The following is a 17,165-nucleotide window of genomic DNA, read 5'->3' as shown; positions in this document are numbered from 1 at the left end:
CTTAATTTCCTGTTTCCTCAAAATAATATAGATTAATATTTTTTCCTAAATTTTCCAAATATTCGATAATAATCTTAAATACCGAGATTAATGATTATTACCTATCTCCAAATTTCAGGATGTTATAATTTGTGTGGATTATATTGTCCTATGTTACAATTCTACCTCCATTCTACGATTCTACCATATATTATCTATTATTGCTTATTGTGTCTCTATCATGATATATCTCATGCTTCATCTTATTATATTATGTTTGCTGGGTCTTGCGGCTCATTCTTTCTCTTTACATCATTTCATGTTTAGGTAAAGCAAAGAGTGAGAGGGGTCTTAGTAGGGCATGATTTGTTGGGTTAGATGTGTACAGAGCTCACCTAAATAAAAAGTTTTGGGAGTATTTGTTGGCGAGTTAGTTTGTACCATGCTAATGGCTATGTTTTTGTTATTTGGGCTTGTTATATTTTTTTTGGGACAACCTAATGGAATGTAAATGATAATGCTTATGTTGTGCTATATGAAAACAAAAAATAATGGATTAATTACTATTTGATGCTAATGGTATGGATGATCTTGATTGAATTTTACTCTATTCCCATCTTACGGGGACTTTCCCTCGGGTCTTTATAGCTCGTTAGCTCGCAAGCTCACTTGATTAGATACTCGTGAACAAGCTCAATTAGAGGCTCATTAGCAAACTTTGTTATAAGCTCATGAGCTGGTTAATTTTGAGAATCACGAACAAGCTGGACTATAGGCTCGCAAGCAACTTGTGAATATGCTCTTTTATAAACACATTAATAAAGTTATTGATAATTTTATAAAATTATTATTTAATATAAAATTATCAAACTTTAAATTATTATAATATTACATTCAATTTTGTTTAGTGTAATTTTGAGAATGTTTTGACAATGTGAAATTAAATGCAAAATTTTAATATATTTTTTTCCTATTAGAATGTGTTGATAAATAAGATATCATATGTTATAACTTGAAAATTAATCAACTAATGTATAAGTTTAATAAATTAATTATCATCTTAATCGAGTAAATAAATGTTTAATTGAGTAATAAGTAATAAGTGTTGTACTCAACTAATTTTTTATTTTAATCAAGTAAGAGCTAAACATTTAAGGGATTAATGGATTATATATTTATTTTACTCTGGAATAACATTATTTAAATAACTAAAGAATTATTTTTTATATTATAAATTGTAAAAGACACCCTATAAACACTTTTCGTGTTTTAGTTTTGAATTCATTTTCAGTTTTGTGTTTTGAGTGTTTGTTTTGAGATTGTTGAAAATAATTTATTTTTCAACAGTCTGTAACTTTTTTCGTATTTGAAAAATTTTGAACGTATTTATGATAAAAACAGTCAAAACGAGATTTTCTTATTTTTAGTTTTGGTACAATTTTTTTTATGTTTTAGAAAAGGTATTTTGAAAATAAATAAATAAATATGTTTTTATTATTTTAAAAAATTAAAAATTAAAAACGGATTGAAAACATAAAAGAATTGTTATACGCTATTCCTACATCATTCCTTATGGGCCAGGCTCAGTCCAATGGGCCGGCCCAATCACTCGGAGCCTAGAAGGTCCAAGCGATCTCATCAAAGGAAATTCATACACCACCAAAATTCGAGGCCTGTAAAGCAAGCACCTTGCGAGCTCCCGGTAAATCCCCCTAGTGAGCTCTTAACGATTGACTAATGAGCTCCCAATAAAATTTTCAGTTCGCTGGACTGTCCAGATCGCTGGCCTAAAACCTCCAGCTCGCATAAACGATAAGGCTGCTGAGGAGTCAGAGATAGAGTCCATTTACTTTATCTGTAACTGCCCATGCTCCTCGTAATAGGGATCTCACTCCCAATTTTGTGTAGATGATAAGGGTTGTTTGTCCCCCATTATGTAGTCATTATATTTCTATATGTTATCTAAATTGTAAAGGCCCCTTAGTATAAAATAGGAATCAAAGATATCACGAGGGGTAGAGACAGAGAGAAGAATCAAACACTGCCATTCTGAAAGAACAATCAGAGTATAGTCGTGGAGTAAGTATCGTTCTGGCTGAACTACGTAAAAATTCTTGTGTTGACTCGTATCTGGAACTTTTGTTTTCTTTTTCTTGGCACTTTGGACTTACTTATTGTGGCTCAAAAACGAATCACGATCGGCTGAAATTGAACGTCGACAAGAACATAATCTCGTTATTCTAGAAACCTTAATTTGTCCTTTCAATTGACTGGCTCATTACGTGTTGAGAAAGGAAGAACAAAAGAAACCCAAAGCTAGGGGTGGATTCAGAAAATCTATGTAGAGGAGGTTATTATTATTTTTTTTTTTTTGAAGTGTAGAGTTGCACAGCGGGTGAATTGTAATTTTTTTTACTAATTTTAATAGTGGGCTGCAGCCCAGGACAGCCCACACGTGGGTCCGTCACTGCGGGCCACAGCGGCACAACCTCTCCCCCCGCGCGCCTCTCGTCGCTGGCTTCAGAGAGAATATCGCCGCCTCTCACTGCCTCAGCCTCTGGCCGCCGGCTTCAGAGAAGAGGAGAGCCGCCACCTCTCTGAAGCCTCTCGCCGTCGCCCTCTCCGCCGCCCTCTTCACCGCCTCTTTTCGTTGCCCTTTCTGAAGCTTGCCGCTGCAGGGCCGTCGCCTACCACCGCCGCCCGCCGCTGCATCCTCTCTCTCTGCCGCCTCTGGCCGCCGCCACACAGCCCTTACCTCTCTGCCGCCGCCGCCTCTCAGCCTCCTCTTAGTGGTTATTTTTTTGAATACCTTGCTAATATTTTCTATGCTTCTTGTTATAAAATAGGTTATTGTTCAGTTTTTGTCTATTGTTTATCTTTCATGTCCATATGCATAATGTGTTGGAAAACTAGGCTCTTGGAGTCCATTGGATGAGTGGATTTAGTTTTGGTAGATATGGGTTCTTATTACTGTTTAGGTGAAATTCAGTGAACATGGCTTTTAATCCAACACTCTAAAATCCAATAAGGAAATTACATGGCTTTTAATATTGCAATTTCAAATTCTAGGTTGATATTTGGAGCAGCTAGTTTGAAGTTAAATTGAAAACATCTTTGTTGTAATTTTGATTATGTTGTATTTTGAAAACAACTAGACAAGTAACTTGATTTTCTTATTGCACGGTGAATAATATTATGTTTATTGTAATTTGTGAAGTTATTATTACTTGATTATCATGTTGATGTTATATTTGTTGATTATCATTTATCAGGTTGGTATGATTTAAAATTATTTATTGATTATTAGTTTTTTTAAACAAAAATTCAAGCCCGAGCTTGAGCTCGGTTCAAGCTAACTGAGCTCAAACTCAAGTTGAGCTTTCAGGCTCGAATCGAGCTCGAGCCTGAGCTTAGGTTTGTCGAGTTGAGCTTGAGCTCAATGAAGCTCGGTTCGATTGCAACCCTATCAATAGATAGGCACGTGCCTCTTTAATGCCGCCTTGCCTTGGCGAGTCTAAGGCGTAGGGGCTAGCACCCCTTGTGCCTTGCGCTTGAGGCACGCCTTTCGCAACTATGTTCACAACTAAACAATCCGTAAGACTCCTCACTTGTTTGTTGTACGAAGTTAATCTTAGCCAGTTTCTTCTTTTTTTTTCCTAAGCAGACAAATTGTTTTCTAGCCTTTCTTGTATAACTTTCAGGTTTGATCTTTCACGAGTTTGATAATAATCATGGAAGCCCCCGAAAAATCTGAAGAAGCCATCTCTAGTGTAAGAATTTATTACTTAAAGCTGGCATTTCTGTGTATACATATACTGGAATTATATGTAGTTCGAGCTTTATTTTGTAATTTGATTAGATGGCTTCCATATGTTACTTGAAGATGCTTTAAATTAATGTGAATTGTGTGGAGTGAGGAGGATTGAACCAAGTGAGCTCCCTAGTTGTTGATGTTTAATTCATAAAGGTGGGTGCCTTTTGTGTTGTTTTTGTTCATTTGGTTTGGGTCTATGTTGGTTGCTATGCTTTAGATGCAGTTCCTTTGTCATGTTTATCTTGTCCCAAAAATATGACTAATCTACAACTGGTTGGCTAGAGAGGATGGAGGGAGGGAAATGTGGTTCTCGTATTATCTTTTGCCTATGGTTCCAGTTCAGAAATGAAAGTTCCTTCAATTCAGTGAGCCATATAATTAATAATGCATTTTGTTCCAGTACAATTTCATTTGCTTATTGACCTAACAAATATTAGAATTTTCCTCAGGATTCTTGTGCTGCATCACTTTTTAACATGTCTTCTCCTTGCGTAAAAAAATATCTAATCCCTACAGTCTACATATGCTTGAGTTCATTTTTTAGCATGTTATTCCTAAACTTAACTTTCACGGAACATATTCATCAAGTTTCCAGAAGGTCAAACAGATATGACCAACATTATGGCCTTTTAGTTGGCTTTGCATGATAGATAAATCCAGGTTGTGTAACCTACCCTTTTTATCCGCAATCTATCTCTATTCATCTTTTGGCCCCTCCTAACTTGAGTTATGAGAGGGAAAGCTCAAATCATTTTCATCTCTTTAATTTGTTTTTTCTATTTTTTTGCTGTTTTTTTTTTTCTATATTTGCTATCAAAGTTACTAAATCTTTCTTATTCAGTCTGATCACAGGTAGAATTTGTCAAGGTACATTAGAAGGGGCCATAGACAGTTTTGAAGAAGGATATTTCTGATGGAATGTCCTTCACTTGTATTATTCTTGTCTTTATTTTCTTTTAGTGGATTGATATAAGATTTTTCCTGGAGATAGATTTACTTAATTGGGTCTGTCTTTGTTTATTTCACTATGCACTGACCAAAAAAAGACTATAAACGGAAAAGAAGATTTGCATCAAATGTCCACACATTTGCTCCATCAGTGATATGGATACAGGTGGTGACTTTGTGTATCATGGTCTTAGTCTCTTGCTTACTGGATAATGAATCAGAGGACATATTCAGAACAAAATGATCAGACAATCAAACATATGAAATCAATATCAAAGCTGTTCTCAAATTACATCCCATAAGGTTTATAAAGGCAACTAATCATACTCTAGTTAGGCCTCTAATGGGACATAGTAACTTCAAGGTTAACTAGAAGTTAAGCAAAAAGAAATAAATAAAAAATAGGAGATAAACAAAAGAAAGAAACAAATTATGCTAAACCATATATTTTCACCTTTAGTAATATTTCCCAAAATATTTGCTTTTATTCCCTCTATGTTTAGGATGTTCTGCATGTCATCATTATCTTTTAGTGACAAGTTAGCATGTTGATTACATTCAAGAAAAGATGGATGAATTTATATTTTTTCTGCAATAATGCTCACTTCATAATTAAATAATGCATTCATGATTTGCCTTTGCATATAGTCTAATCATATATTGTGTCTGATTAGGGAACTCCAAGGATGGCAGGAACTGTTAACTGGGGCACTGCAACAGTTATTGGAGTATTTGCTGGAATGTTATATGGGGGTAGCAAGGAGGCTTCTGCTTCTGTAGTGAGTTTTGCATCATCTTATATGCTTTAAATGCATATTAATTAATCTTCAGATTTTATGTGTGAGTTTGCACTTTATATGATTAGGCTGGGGTAAATCATACTAAAGGTCACAAAACTTGTGTCCTTTTCAATTTGGTCACTAAACTTCAATTCCTTGCAAAGTGATAACAAAACTTTAAAATGTTTTGCAATATGATCACTAAAGTAATTTTTGGATAATTTCTCACTAAAATTGCTGACGTGGCAATGGCCATATCATTGCCACGTCAGCGCCACATCATCGCCATGTCAGCAATTTCACTTAGAAATCATTAAAAAATCACTTTAGTGACCACATTGCAAAACATTTTAAAGTTTTGTTATCACTTTGAAAAAAATTGAAGTTTAGTGACCAAATTGAAAAGAACACCAAAGTTTTGTGACCTTTGGTGTGATTTACCCGATTAGGCTGTATAATCCTTGTTGTCCTGTTGCTCCATGAGTGATGGAGAAGTGGCTAAGCACGAAGGTAAATAAAGCAAGAAGAAGAGGGCTCAAAGACTGTAGAAAAAACCATAAAGATATCTAAAATATGACTAAGGCTTGATACATTTATCAATAAATGCATGTTCTTGCTTCTTAAGCAAAATTGTAGTAATTCCCCGTTTTCGATGCATTATTCTCAGAAATTTAGGGAATGTTTTTTTTTTTTTGAATAAAACCGCAAATGAATTTTCATAAATTTCCCATAAGGTACCTTAAATATTAATAAGGCAACTAAATCAAAGTATAACATGAAACGTGGTAAACATCAAACCTAAATAACGATTTTGCATAGAAATTGAGGCGTCAACAAAATTCTATTACATAATCCAAAACTCGGGTTCCATAAATAAAGTCTAGTATTTATGGAACTTGAGTTTTGGTCATGTAATAGAATTTTGTCAATGCTTGAAGTTCTATGTGAAATCGTTATTCAGGCTCAATGTTTACCACATTTCATGTTATATTTTGATTTAGTTATCTTATTTATATTTAAGGTACCTTATGGGAAGTTTATTGGTGGTTTTATTCAACTATAAAAAAAATATTTCCTAAATTTTCAAGAATAATGCACCGAAAAAGGGGCATTACCAATGATCCTATTTTCTCATGATGACATAACACTGTACACCATGGACAAATTAACGTAAATGCATATTGGAGTTTAAGTCAGAGCATATTCGGGTTTTGCATGATCCGTTCAAGTCTGTTTCTCCCAGCTTTCAATGTTTTCCTGTTCCCAATGGAGGGAAAGAAAGTTTCATATGATGCTCGTGAAATGAGTTCTTGATGTTTGAACTGATTGGTGTTTGGTTAATGCATTTGTTGAATACCTATTGTTAGCTTTCTGCCTTTAATGATTAATGATCATTTGAGGATTTTTTTTCATGTCCTTACAGAGCAAGGATGCAGAAGTGATGTTGAAGCTTGGAAGCACTCCAGACAAGCGTGAGCAGTATCGTTTAATGAGGGATGCAATGGAGAAAAGGTTTATCAGAGTTACACGTGGCTCTATAGTTGGAGGAGTGCGCCTTGGAATGTTTACTGCTTCCTTTTATGGTTTACAAAATCTGCTTGCAGAGAAACGAGGAGTACATGATGTCTATAATGTTGTTGGAGCTGGTTCGGCCACTGCTGCAACATTTGGTTTAATATGTAAGAACTCTATATTCAGAAAGAAAATTACCCTCTCTCCTTTTTGGTAGCTTGGTTGAATTCTTTATAATAAACCTGTTTATTGAAGTCTCTTTTTATAATCTCTTTTGAGTTCTGAATGTCGTAAGAGCATTAAAGTATTTTAGTTTAAGCAATCTACAGTTGGATGTTGTAATTCTCTAGGTTACTTTCTTGTCAGTAGTGATTTTTCCCTGCTTTGGACCTTATGACCTCTCAAGTTCACTTTGCAGATACATCATGTCTATAATTTCTTTTTTCTCTGAATTGTATCTGATGGATAAAACAAGAAATTAAACAAAAAATCTCAATTATGTGGATAAGTGACTTTGAGGTCTAAGAGGATACTGTTGCTCGATTGCCTACATCTGTAAATTATATCATTTTCCCATATTAAAGTGTCCAAAGAGTAGGTAGCAATGTCTTTATTATGAGGTCTCGTGGCCTTTTAGTTGAATTACGAATTTCTCTTTCAGTGCCTATATTTTGCACTTTAGGGTGGCAATTTTCTGTACCATAATTTTCAAAAAATCATATCCTAAGTGATATACTGGCTTTGTCATCCATCCACTAACTTGCATATTTGCCCAAAATATCGAGGTTTATATTTGATATCTAACCTTCAATATCTAGATTATCTGGCAGTAGGTGTATATTTCCTACCAGTAGAAATTTTTAGCTTTTGTATGGTGGTTCCAGAGTATCTTTATGTTTTAACATGTTTCATTCTTGATGTTTTTAGTGCCTGGATCACTCCTTTGGCGGGCAAGGAATGTAGCTTTGGGTTCAGTCTTGGGTGCAGCCATTTGCTTCCCTCTCGGTAATATTCATGGACCCTATTTAGTGGATTTGTTAAGTTCTGAATAATATTTGACACTAGCTGTTCCTGTGTATTAAAATACTCAAAAAGAAAAAAGAAATGACACGTAATTCTCATTGTAAGGTAAATAATCCTAGGATTTCCAGTGGATGACTGAAATTATTGGGTATTGACCAATTTATTCTATCAGCATACTAGCAACGGGGCATAAGTTGGCCATGTTACATGACCGCACAGAAATGTAGTATAAAGAAATTACCACATATTTCTAATTTGTTGGTGCAGTTATATTGGCTAGAGACCAGTCTGTGATCAAAGCAACTTGCCACAGGATTAACCCCCTTACTTAATGCAACCTATGCTAGATTTTGTTGTATAACCAGCCTATTAAAATCTCTTAGTGTGATGGAGCTGTCTTTGGCTTTTATATGCATATCGTTCTACTGTCAGCTTTCTGGTTGCTTTGGCTTTTTAGCCTGAGCCTGCATTTTTCAAGGTGAACTTTGTGGGTAGTTGTGTTCAAACAATGTCTGCTTCTATTCTCTTTATATTACTGTGTTCTTGTCTCCTTTTTCTTAATAGATTACATTACTATCAACATGGTAGAAACTAAAATAAAAACAGAAAAAAATAGATGTCATAATTTTGCAAAAAATGACAGGTTGGCTGCAGTTAAAGCTCATAGAGAAAGCGAATGAAGGGAGATCAGCTGGTTATCCAGACTCCAACAATAGTAAAGAAGCAAAAAGTGGTGTCGGTGCTGCAATTGAGAGGCTTGAAGGGCATCGGAGCAAATAGAATAGCTGCTAGGTGGGTAGAATCACTCCCTTGCCCCCCAACCTCTGTAGGTGGTGTTTTTCTCGGGTTTTTTTTTTTCTCTTTTTTTTTTTGTTTTTTTTTTCCCTGAATGCAAAGGATAGATGTGTAACCTAAGAAAAAAGATTTTTCCATCTTTGGCCAGGTTTAATTGCTTTCCTTGTTCCAAACTTAGAAGCAGAAAGTTCGCATTTTGTGTTCCTCAAGCACGATCATAGGTTTGGCGGCTACTGGGCTTCTAGCTTGAAGGTTGGTGATATATATATATATATATATAGACACACACACACTACTTTCACCATCATATTTGATGATATCTTCTTCATTCAGTAGTAGTTCAGTAGCCAGGAAACAATTTTTGGTTGTGAAGAAGGAAATAATATTACAACCACTGGGATTGGAATTACTTGAAAAAAGAGGCAGGATGGAGGGAGCCCTCTAGGATGATGATTTCCTTTTTATTGTTGTTTCTAGTGGAGTGATATATCTTTGTATGTTCTTTGAATGTTTTTCTTCTTTTTTATGGTGAATTTTTGAACCACCAGGAAACTGGGATGCATTTGATCGGCGGGTAAGGAATTTGGGAACAACATATTTCGGCTCAATTTTCTTTGAATCGATGGACCTTATTCCTCTTGCAGAAAGTGTTGATTGAAGAAAGGAGACATTGCTTGCTCATGCAAGGTTACTAAGATCTTTATTATCAAATAAAAGCAAAGGGATTTTGGTTTAAATGTAGGTAGGTAATGCGCTTGAGCTTTTGAAAATTACGATGGCCTCCCTATACATTTATACAAAATTTTGTTGCACTACCACCCTTACTCCATTAATTTGTTTTCGATCATGCCCTCATTTTTGTGGCAGCAAAGGCAACGACGACAATATCAACCACCTTTTCCTTTCTTCATTCCTTTCTTTTTCACGACCTTTGTGGTTCCCCATCCTCAGTTTCTTCCTTGAGATGTTCAACCACTGCTTTTCACTATCTCTCTCTTTCTCATCTCTTCTTTGTCACCTTCCCTCCTGTTTTCCTCTCTTATTCATGGCCTTTGTGGTTCCCCATCCTTGATTTCTGTCTTGAGATGTTCAACTATTGCTTTTCACTCTCTCTATTGCCTTTTCTTAATGAAACCTTGAATGTTGCCTCTTCATGGTTTATCCCTCTAGGTTTGTACTATTTAATTAGGTTCATTAAGGTAAACTCGGTTCTTTCGATTTTTGGGAGTTATCAATTTCAAGTTCATCTCAATTTGTGTGTTTTAGATCCATTCAACCCTCCTTTGATTTGTTGCTTCACACTGATTATTGGTGTTTGTTTGTAATTTTGATTGTTGGGGCTTGTTGGTCCCCTGCAGATATGTTCACTTTTAGGGGTTGTTGGTTCTTTGTTGTATTTCTTGATTTTGATTATGGATGTTTGTTGCTTTGGTTTGTTATTGGTTTACGTGATATTGAGACCCTTCATTGTCCTTCTTTGAGAGCAGAGTTCTTAAGGAGACCTAATTGATGATGTTTGAGTCTAGTCGGGCTTCACTTGAAACAAATAGCATATGATTCAAGACGATTTCTAACTGGTGGCAACCATTGTCATTAAAACCTTTGCGATTTCTAACTGGTGGCTTTCAATGGCCATTAGGGGTGCCTGGACATCCACCACTACCAGGTTGTTCTATTTATTCAAAAATTAGGAAGAGTGAATAGAGAAAGCAACATTGCATCTTTGAATTGGATTTCTAATTGCATCTCTTTCTTGCTAGCAGTTTTCAGGGCTAAGATGAGTTTACTTTCTTCATCTTCAGCTCTTTTTTAGTTGTTCTGTCAAAGTTAATTCTGTCTTTTAAGCAAGTGACAGGCTCTCTGTCTTTCAATTGGCTGGCTTTCTTTGTTTTGTTTTCATGGCCTTTGAGTTCTGATTTCGAATTCTTTTAATTGGCTTTCTTTGTTTTGTTTTCATGGCCTTTTGAGTTTTGATTTCGTGTTTTGAGATTGTTCTTTCTTTTTTCTCTAAAAAATGTAACGTTCTTTTAGATTTGACTTGTTTATTTCTATCTTCAACTAGTGAAGTTGATCTTTCAGTTGTTCCTCACCTTCAAGTTTGTTTTTGTTGAAGACTGTTGGAGTGGGTAAGATAATTGTTGAGTTTAGGCACTCTTCAAGTTCGACTAAGATTGAGGAGAGAGGCAGGAGCTTATTTTCTTGTTGAGAGATTTGCTAAACCAACTTATCCCTTTCTATAGAAAGATAAGAGGAGAGAGTCTTTTGGTTGTGTTGTTTTATAGAGCTCAAGTCAAAAGCTTTTTCAAGTCCCCTTGGCTTCTTTTTGATGTAGGAATTTTTGCTCGAGCTTTGGACGATTGAAGCTCCTTTGATTGAGTGTATCATTCTGCTTATCCTTTTAATCGAGCTTTTTTTTTTTATTAGGTTCGTCCTAATTGTCTTTGTTCAACCATTTCTTCTTCTTCTTCTTCTTACTGCAATTCATTATCTTCATCCTCATCCTTTCCATGGACATTATTCCTAATACCTCAAACTCCCTAATACACAAGACCCCATCTCCCATCCGTGACTATCTCCTATTTCATCTTTCCACTCAGTCATGTCTCCTAATCCATCAATGGCAAAACCTCTTGGAGATCGCAGAGTCACGAGTCCTGAGGAATCAGTTCGTTCTTATCTAGATTGAGTTGAAAAGATCATCGCTTTACACTTTAACCTTACGAATGGGTAACAACATGTAATGCAATCTCGTATTCCACTTATCATTCTAAGACTCTTTATCCTTTTTGGAGAGAATTGGATACTAGGTGCTTCTATATATATGAAATATGATAGTCCTCCTCCTCCTCCTCTTCGGACTTACTTTGCCTTTGCTTCTCAACTTGAGAGACACTTTACCATGTCACCTTTTGGAAATATATAAATTGCAATTTTAACCACCCTTTTTACCAACTTTCTTGAAATTTTTCCCGAGTCCCAACATTTTTCGAGACATCATGTGTACAATAGTGTTTCAACCAATCAGGCAGTAGATGAAGGAGAGAATTTATTTGAGGAGAATTTTGATACTGAGAATTTCATTTTTAGACAGCGTGTGAATGATTGACGAGATAAGCTCAAATAGAAAGGACGTTAAGATAGACAATCCTCATTCTCTAGGTGTACCCAATCTTCTCCTTCTCTTCTAACTCTAATGTGTTATCCTTGAATACCTTATGCTTCAATTTCTTTTAATGTGCCCTTATGTTAGAGTCCTTATGTGAAACCACACTTCCTCTGAACGCATTTAATGTTCAATATTATCTTTCCTTACAACATTGCACTCTAATATTTTTGCAAATTCCAGTACAAGAAACATTTAACAAACATGATATGGGTATTGAAAGGTGTTAGGATCCTAGAATAATTTTTAGAATAAATCCTGATTTTATGGGATTAGATTTAGGTCAACTTTATGATTTATATTTGGTATCTTCTATTCTATGTTTGGAAGTTTCCTATTTGTGTATTCCTAGAACAAAGGAATCTTATTGACCCTTATTTTGATATATTGTAATACCTATTGATGGAACAAGATTATGGGAGAATTCTTCTACAAAAATTATTGTTTCATGGTATTAAAGCCAACATTGGGGTTGGGCTAAATTTTTTTCCCCATTCTCTTTTGAACTGAGATGGTTCTTTTAATGGAAAGTCAACAAAATTTAATTTCACAAATTCTTTCAAAAATAAAGGCGTGAAAAAATCAAAATTTTAAAGAGAAAAGTCAACATTTTTTACTTATATAACAAAGTGGAATTCCAATAGAAAACTTTGATAAAGATTGAACACATTTTGAACACGTATTTCTCAAGAGATAGAGACATTTTTCATAGAGTGAACCTTAAAGAAAATTTTGTAAGACTTGATAAAGTATAAATAATATCTTTGTGCTAAGAATTTTTCATTTGAAAATTTCAAAACATAAATCAACATGAACCATTTTCAAATTCTAAATTTAAATTCACCAAGTTTTTTTATCATCAAAATTACTAGAAAACATAACAAGATCATCCAATCCATCAAGTGGCTCTTGATTACAATATAAATCTTATTCTCTTGCCTTTAATGACCCTTCCTCCCATGGCAATTCTTGGGATAATTAGTCTCTTGCAAATATCTTCTATTATCGTACCTTTGTTCCACCAATTGATTGGTTTTTCTAAATAATTCTCTATATTCTTTCATACAAGGATTTGTTTTTCTATGAAATTTACAATAAAGTTGGGTCCCAATGACTTTCCTTTCGATCCTTTCATCTCTTCAACTAAATGAATCTCCCTCCTTAAGTCACCCATTCTTCGCTTATTGTAGTATCATTCAATGAACCTAAATTTTTTAAAGTCATTATGTCTTCTATCGATGTATTCATTCTCATATTATGATGAAGAAATTTGCACATTCTTCTTTCTTTTTGGCTTATCTCTATTCTTTTTATCCATTAAATGACCTCCATACCTATATATCCTTATATTCTCAAATATACATATGGGAAACTCTTGGGAACTTTATAAAAAATATCAGTAGAAAGCCTCAAGTCCAAGATTTCGCCCATCAAAATGGTTGTAACCACCTTCTCATCCACATAATTAACTTCCATTGGAGCATTCAGGATCGTTCAATATAATAGGGTAACGATTCACTTTTTTCTTGTTTAACTCTAAGTAAGTTGGTGCAAGATCTTTTCATCATCGGATGGCATCCAAACCCTAATATGAACTTTTTAGCTAACTACTTAAAGCTCGAAATACTCCTAAGTTTCAAATTATTGAAACAATCTTTGACACTTTTCTACAAGGTTTGCGGAAATCCTCAACAAAAAAGTGTTTCTATTGGCCTCTTATAATCCATTGTCAACTTCTATCTAGTAACATGAGCTATGAAATTATCCATGCCAAAACAACTTTCTAGAGGATGAAAGTTGAACCTTAATGGATATTAATCCATTAGGATGTTATAAGCAAAAGGCTTAGTTATAAAATATGAATAACCAAATTTTCTCTACTCTTCCTGAAGTTTTCTTCCATGATTCTCAATAGCTTATGATAGCTTCCTTGATCAACAATAACATTTGAATTTCTTGTTTTTTCTTGTTGAACTTATCTTTTACTCAATGGATTGCATCCTTTTGAAGATGTTGAAGCTATCTATCAATACAGTTCTTTCAACGATGACAATATCTTCTCTGCTCATAATCATTTTTAAATTCGCTCTTGCGTTGTTTTTCTTTTTCTTGATCTTCCTCATGTCACTCATGTTCCTCGAACTCTTATAATGGGAGCTTTTCATTTACGTGGTCTCTATCTCACTCAATAGTTTGTTGATTCTTTTCATGCTCTAAAATTTTCACTTTTTTCATTATAGCATTTCAAATTTGCAAGCAACTCATATTGCATTTCCATCATAGACTTCAAAGTTTCATGCATCTCTGAAATTTACTCCTACAACGTGCATGATTCAATTAAAACGTTCAATTCTACCTCCATGTCTTTTATCAAATTCCTATTTTCCTCTGTTCTATCAATTATTTTAACAATTTTTCTTAGACCTTATATTTTTACTCAAAACAATTTTTGAAAAATTGTACATGCAAGAAATTCAAAAGTCCTACGTTGGGCACCAATTAATTATGGAATTTGAGTCAGTACAACATGTTCGATTCACATTTGACCTTGCAATTTTATTTCTTCAATTGTTGAATCTTCTCTCCTATGATCGCTTTTTCGTAGTCCTTTTTCCCAGCTCTTCTTTCCTTCTATTTATAAACGACTAAGTCAGTGACTATTCCTTATTCCTTACTGTTTTACTGTGGGGTCCTTATTCTTTTCCTATTCACACTTTTGCCCCCTTCATGAGTTATTTAATTTCCCCCTCCCCCTCATTAGAAGGGCATTGGGATTTTCAAAACAAAGATATATATATATATATATTTTACAATTAAGACGAATCTCATGGTGGCCATTGTAATCCTCTATATCGTTTAATTATAATATGATTACATCAATGATATAAATTAAGGTTTTATCTCCTTTCTTTTGCCATAGAAGAACTCACCAAGCACATTCAAGAAAAAATTATTTTATTGCATATTATTTACAAATGATATTATCTTGGTGAATGGGGTTAAGGGTAAACCCAAAGTATATAGAAACACTGTTAGAGAATTGAAAAGTGAACAAGTGGAATATTGTCCTAGTAAAAATAAAAATTTATTAAACTTAGAGATAAAGTTATCATAAGAAAGTATCAAAAATATCAATTTAGATATGGAGGATGATCTTTTGTTTGAAAAGAATAGATGATTACAAATGATGTTAAGTTACATTTGGGTGATAGGATTATCATTTGAAATAGATAACTGTTAAAAATGATATTTAAAATTCAATTATTCTAATCATTATAAAAAAAAAATATGAAAATTATAATATTTATACACATATGACACAATACATATACATAAACGTATATAAATATAGGTTAAAGACATAATCAGCCTCCTCATCTTTTATCATTTAACTATTTAGCGCCCTTAACTTAAACAAGAACCTATTAGGTCCCCCAACTTCCAATTTTGAAACAGATAAATACTTGGGTTAGCGCGTATGTTACACACGTGATTGAGGTGCACGCAACACCTTCATCTTCTTCTTCCTTCCTTCTCGTCACCAGCGACCACCGCAGACCCATCTTTTTCTTCCTTTTTCATCTTCTTCTTCCTCTCTTCTCGTCGCCAGCGACCACCATAACACCATCTTCTTTTTCTTTCCTTCTCGTCGCCAGCGATCGCCGTAGAACCATCATCTTCTTCTTTTTTCCTTCTCGCCAGCCACTTGTCGCTCACTGCCTCTCTCTCGCTCTTTCTCTGTCGGTGGTCGTTAGCGGTGTGAGAGGCGTGGGGCGGGCAGATCTGAGCTGACGGCATGGGAGGCGAGCGGTCGCTCACTCGCTCACCTTCCTCGTGTGGGTGGCCGGCTATGGCGTCGGGGAGGGGGGCGTAGACGTTGATTTGGCTCGGGGGGCCGGCAATGGCATCGATTAAGGTTAGTGGGCGGGCGGGCAGTCATCTTCTTCCTCTCTCTGCCTCTCTCTCTCTCTCTATCGGTCCTGCTCGCTCTCTCTCTGTCGTTTCAGGCGACTATCTGCCGGCGGTGGCCACCAACCTCTTCCTCTCTTGCAGATCGAGACACATTACATGCTCTCATTGGCTTGGTCAATGTGGGGCCCACATCAGACCGCGGGTGTAACTCATGCGCAATACTTGTTGCACTAAGGTATGAAGTTGTTACAAAATTAGTAGTTGAGGTACATAATAGGTTCAAAATTGGAAGTAGAGGGACCTAATAGGTTCTTGTTTAAGTTAAGGGACTAAATGGTTAAATGATAAAAGGTGAGGGGGCTAATTATGCCTTTAGCCTATAAATATAATACATATATGTATGAATGTGTATATGAATATATGTATATACATTTATATACGTACATATGTTTTATATATACAAACATGTATGCAATTAAAAATATATACATATAGACGTGTGCATATAGACATGCATTTATACGTAAGGTATACATGTATACATATGTAAGTACATGTGCATTTGTTATCATATATGTATATGTAAATATTTTAACAAATATGTCTACATATATATATATATATAAGTATTTGTTATTAATAGGCTTAATGCATTCTTTAGTCCTTGGACTAATAAAAAAATGGCTTTAAGGATATCAATTAAATTGTGCTCACTATTCATCTCTAGACAAAATAATTTTATACACTTTTAGTTATTGACTTAACCGGCATTAACTAAGACGTTAATTTTGTCTCGTCACACTGTCACATCACTGACATGTCATTCATATTATTCTTGTCAGCACTGCTATGTCACCACATATATACACACACCCAGCCATGGCTGCCAGCTATCATGGGTAGCCCTTCTTCCCCCATTTTCCCTCTCTCCTCATTCTGGACCGTTCTTGCCTCTGTGCTCTTCGTCGATTTAGCTATTACCGGTTGCCTCGGACGCTTACCATTTGATTGTCAACCTCGCTTCTTGTTCTCAAATTTGCAACTCGTGATTTCAGCCACCAACCGTCGCTGCCTCTTGTTTCTGCTCCTATTCCTTGCACCACCTGCCCAATCTCCTCCTCATTCTCTCTCTCTCGACCACTGACAGAGCTTCATCTCTTCTAGATCTGGGCAACTGTTGACCAAGCTTTATCTCCACCAAATCGAGTCTTCGACCAAACTGGTAAGTTCGACCAAACCC

General features: G+C 35.1%; 1 protein-coding gene across 2 annotated transcripts; it reads left to right on the top strand.

Moving 5' to 3' along the window:
* The first annotated feature begins 2,437 nt into the window (after positions 1-2,437).
* Positions 2,438-10,543, top strand: LOC127793718 (uncharacterized). Of its 2 annotated transcripts, XR_008021487.1 has the most exons (8): positions 2,438-2,771; positions 3,681-3,749; positions 5,416-5,520; positions 6,944-7,199; positions 7,960-8,037; positions 8,699-8,847; positions 8,999-9,102; positions 9,399-10,543. XR_008021487.1 is itself a non-coding variant. In XM_052324409.1 (7 exons), exons 2-6 carry the CDS (start codon positions 3,711-3,713, stop codon positions 8,833-8,835), a joined length of 615 nt encoding a protein of 204 aa, XP_052180369.1. In that variant the 5' UTR covers positions 2,438-2,771; positions 3,681-3,710; the 3' UTR covers positions 8,836-8,847; positions 8,999-9,382. The 2 variants fall into 2 exon arrangements, 1 of the variants encoding a protein (XP_052180369.1); XM_052324409.1 differs by lacking the exon at positions 9,399-10,543 and having other exon boundaries at positions 8,999-9,382.
* Positions 10,544-17,165: the final 6,622 nt, after the last annotated feature.

This window comes from Diospyros lotus, chromosome 2, assembly GCF_014633365.1.
Source record: "Diospyros lotus cultivar Yz01 chromosome 2, ASM1463336v1, whole genome shotgun sequence".
NCBI lineage: Eukaryota > Viridiplantae > Streptophyta > Magnoliopsida > Ericales > Ebenaceae > Diospyros > Diospyros lotus.
The sequence above is the reverse complement of the archived record's forward strand: the minus strand, read 5'-3'. Positions and strand labels throughout refer to the sequence as shown.

What these genes read in the sequence shown, in the direction of transcription:
- LOC127793718 (XM_052324409.1), top strand. Translation starts at nt 3,711, where the DNA reads ATGGAAGCCCCCGAAAAATCTGAAGAAGCCATCTCTAGT. An exon ending in AGGAGGCTTCTGCTTCTGTA is followed by an intron (nt 5,521 to 6,943) that starts GTGAGTTTTGCA and finishes ATGTCCTTACAG; the next exon opens with AGCAAGGATGCAGAAGTGAT. An exon ending in AGCCATTTGCTTCCCTCTCG is followed by an intron (nt 8,038 to 8,698) that starts GTAATATTCATG and finishes AAAAAATGACAG; the next exon opens with GTTGGCTGCAGTTAAAGCTC.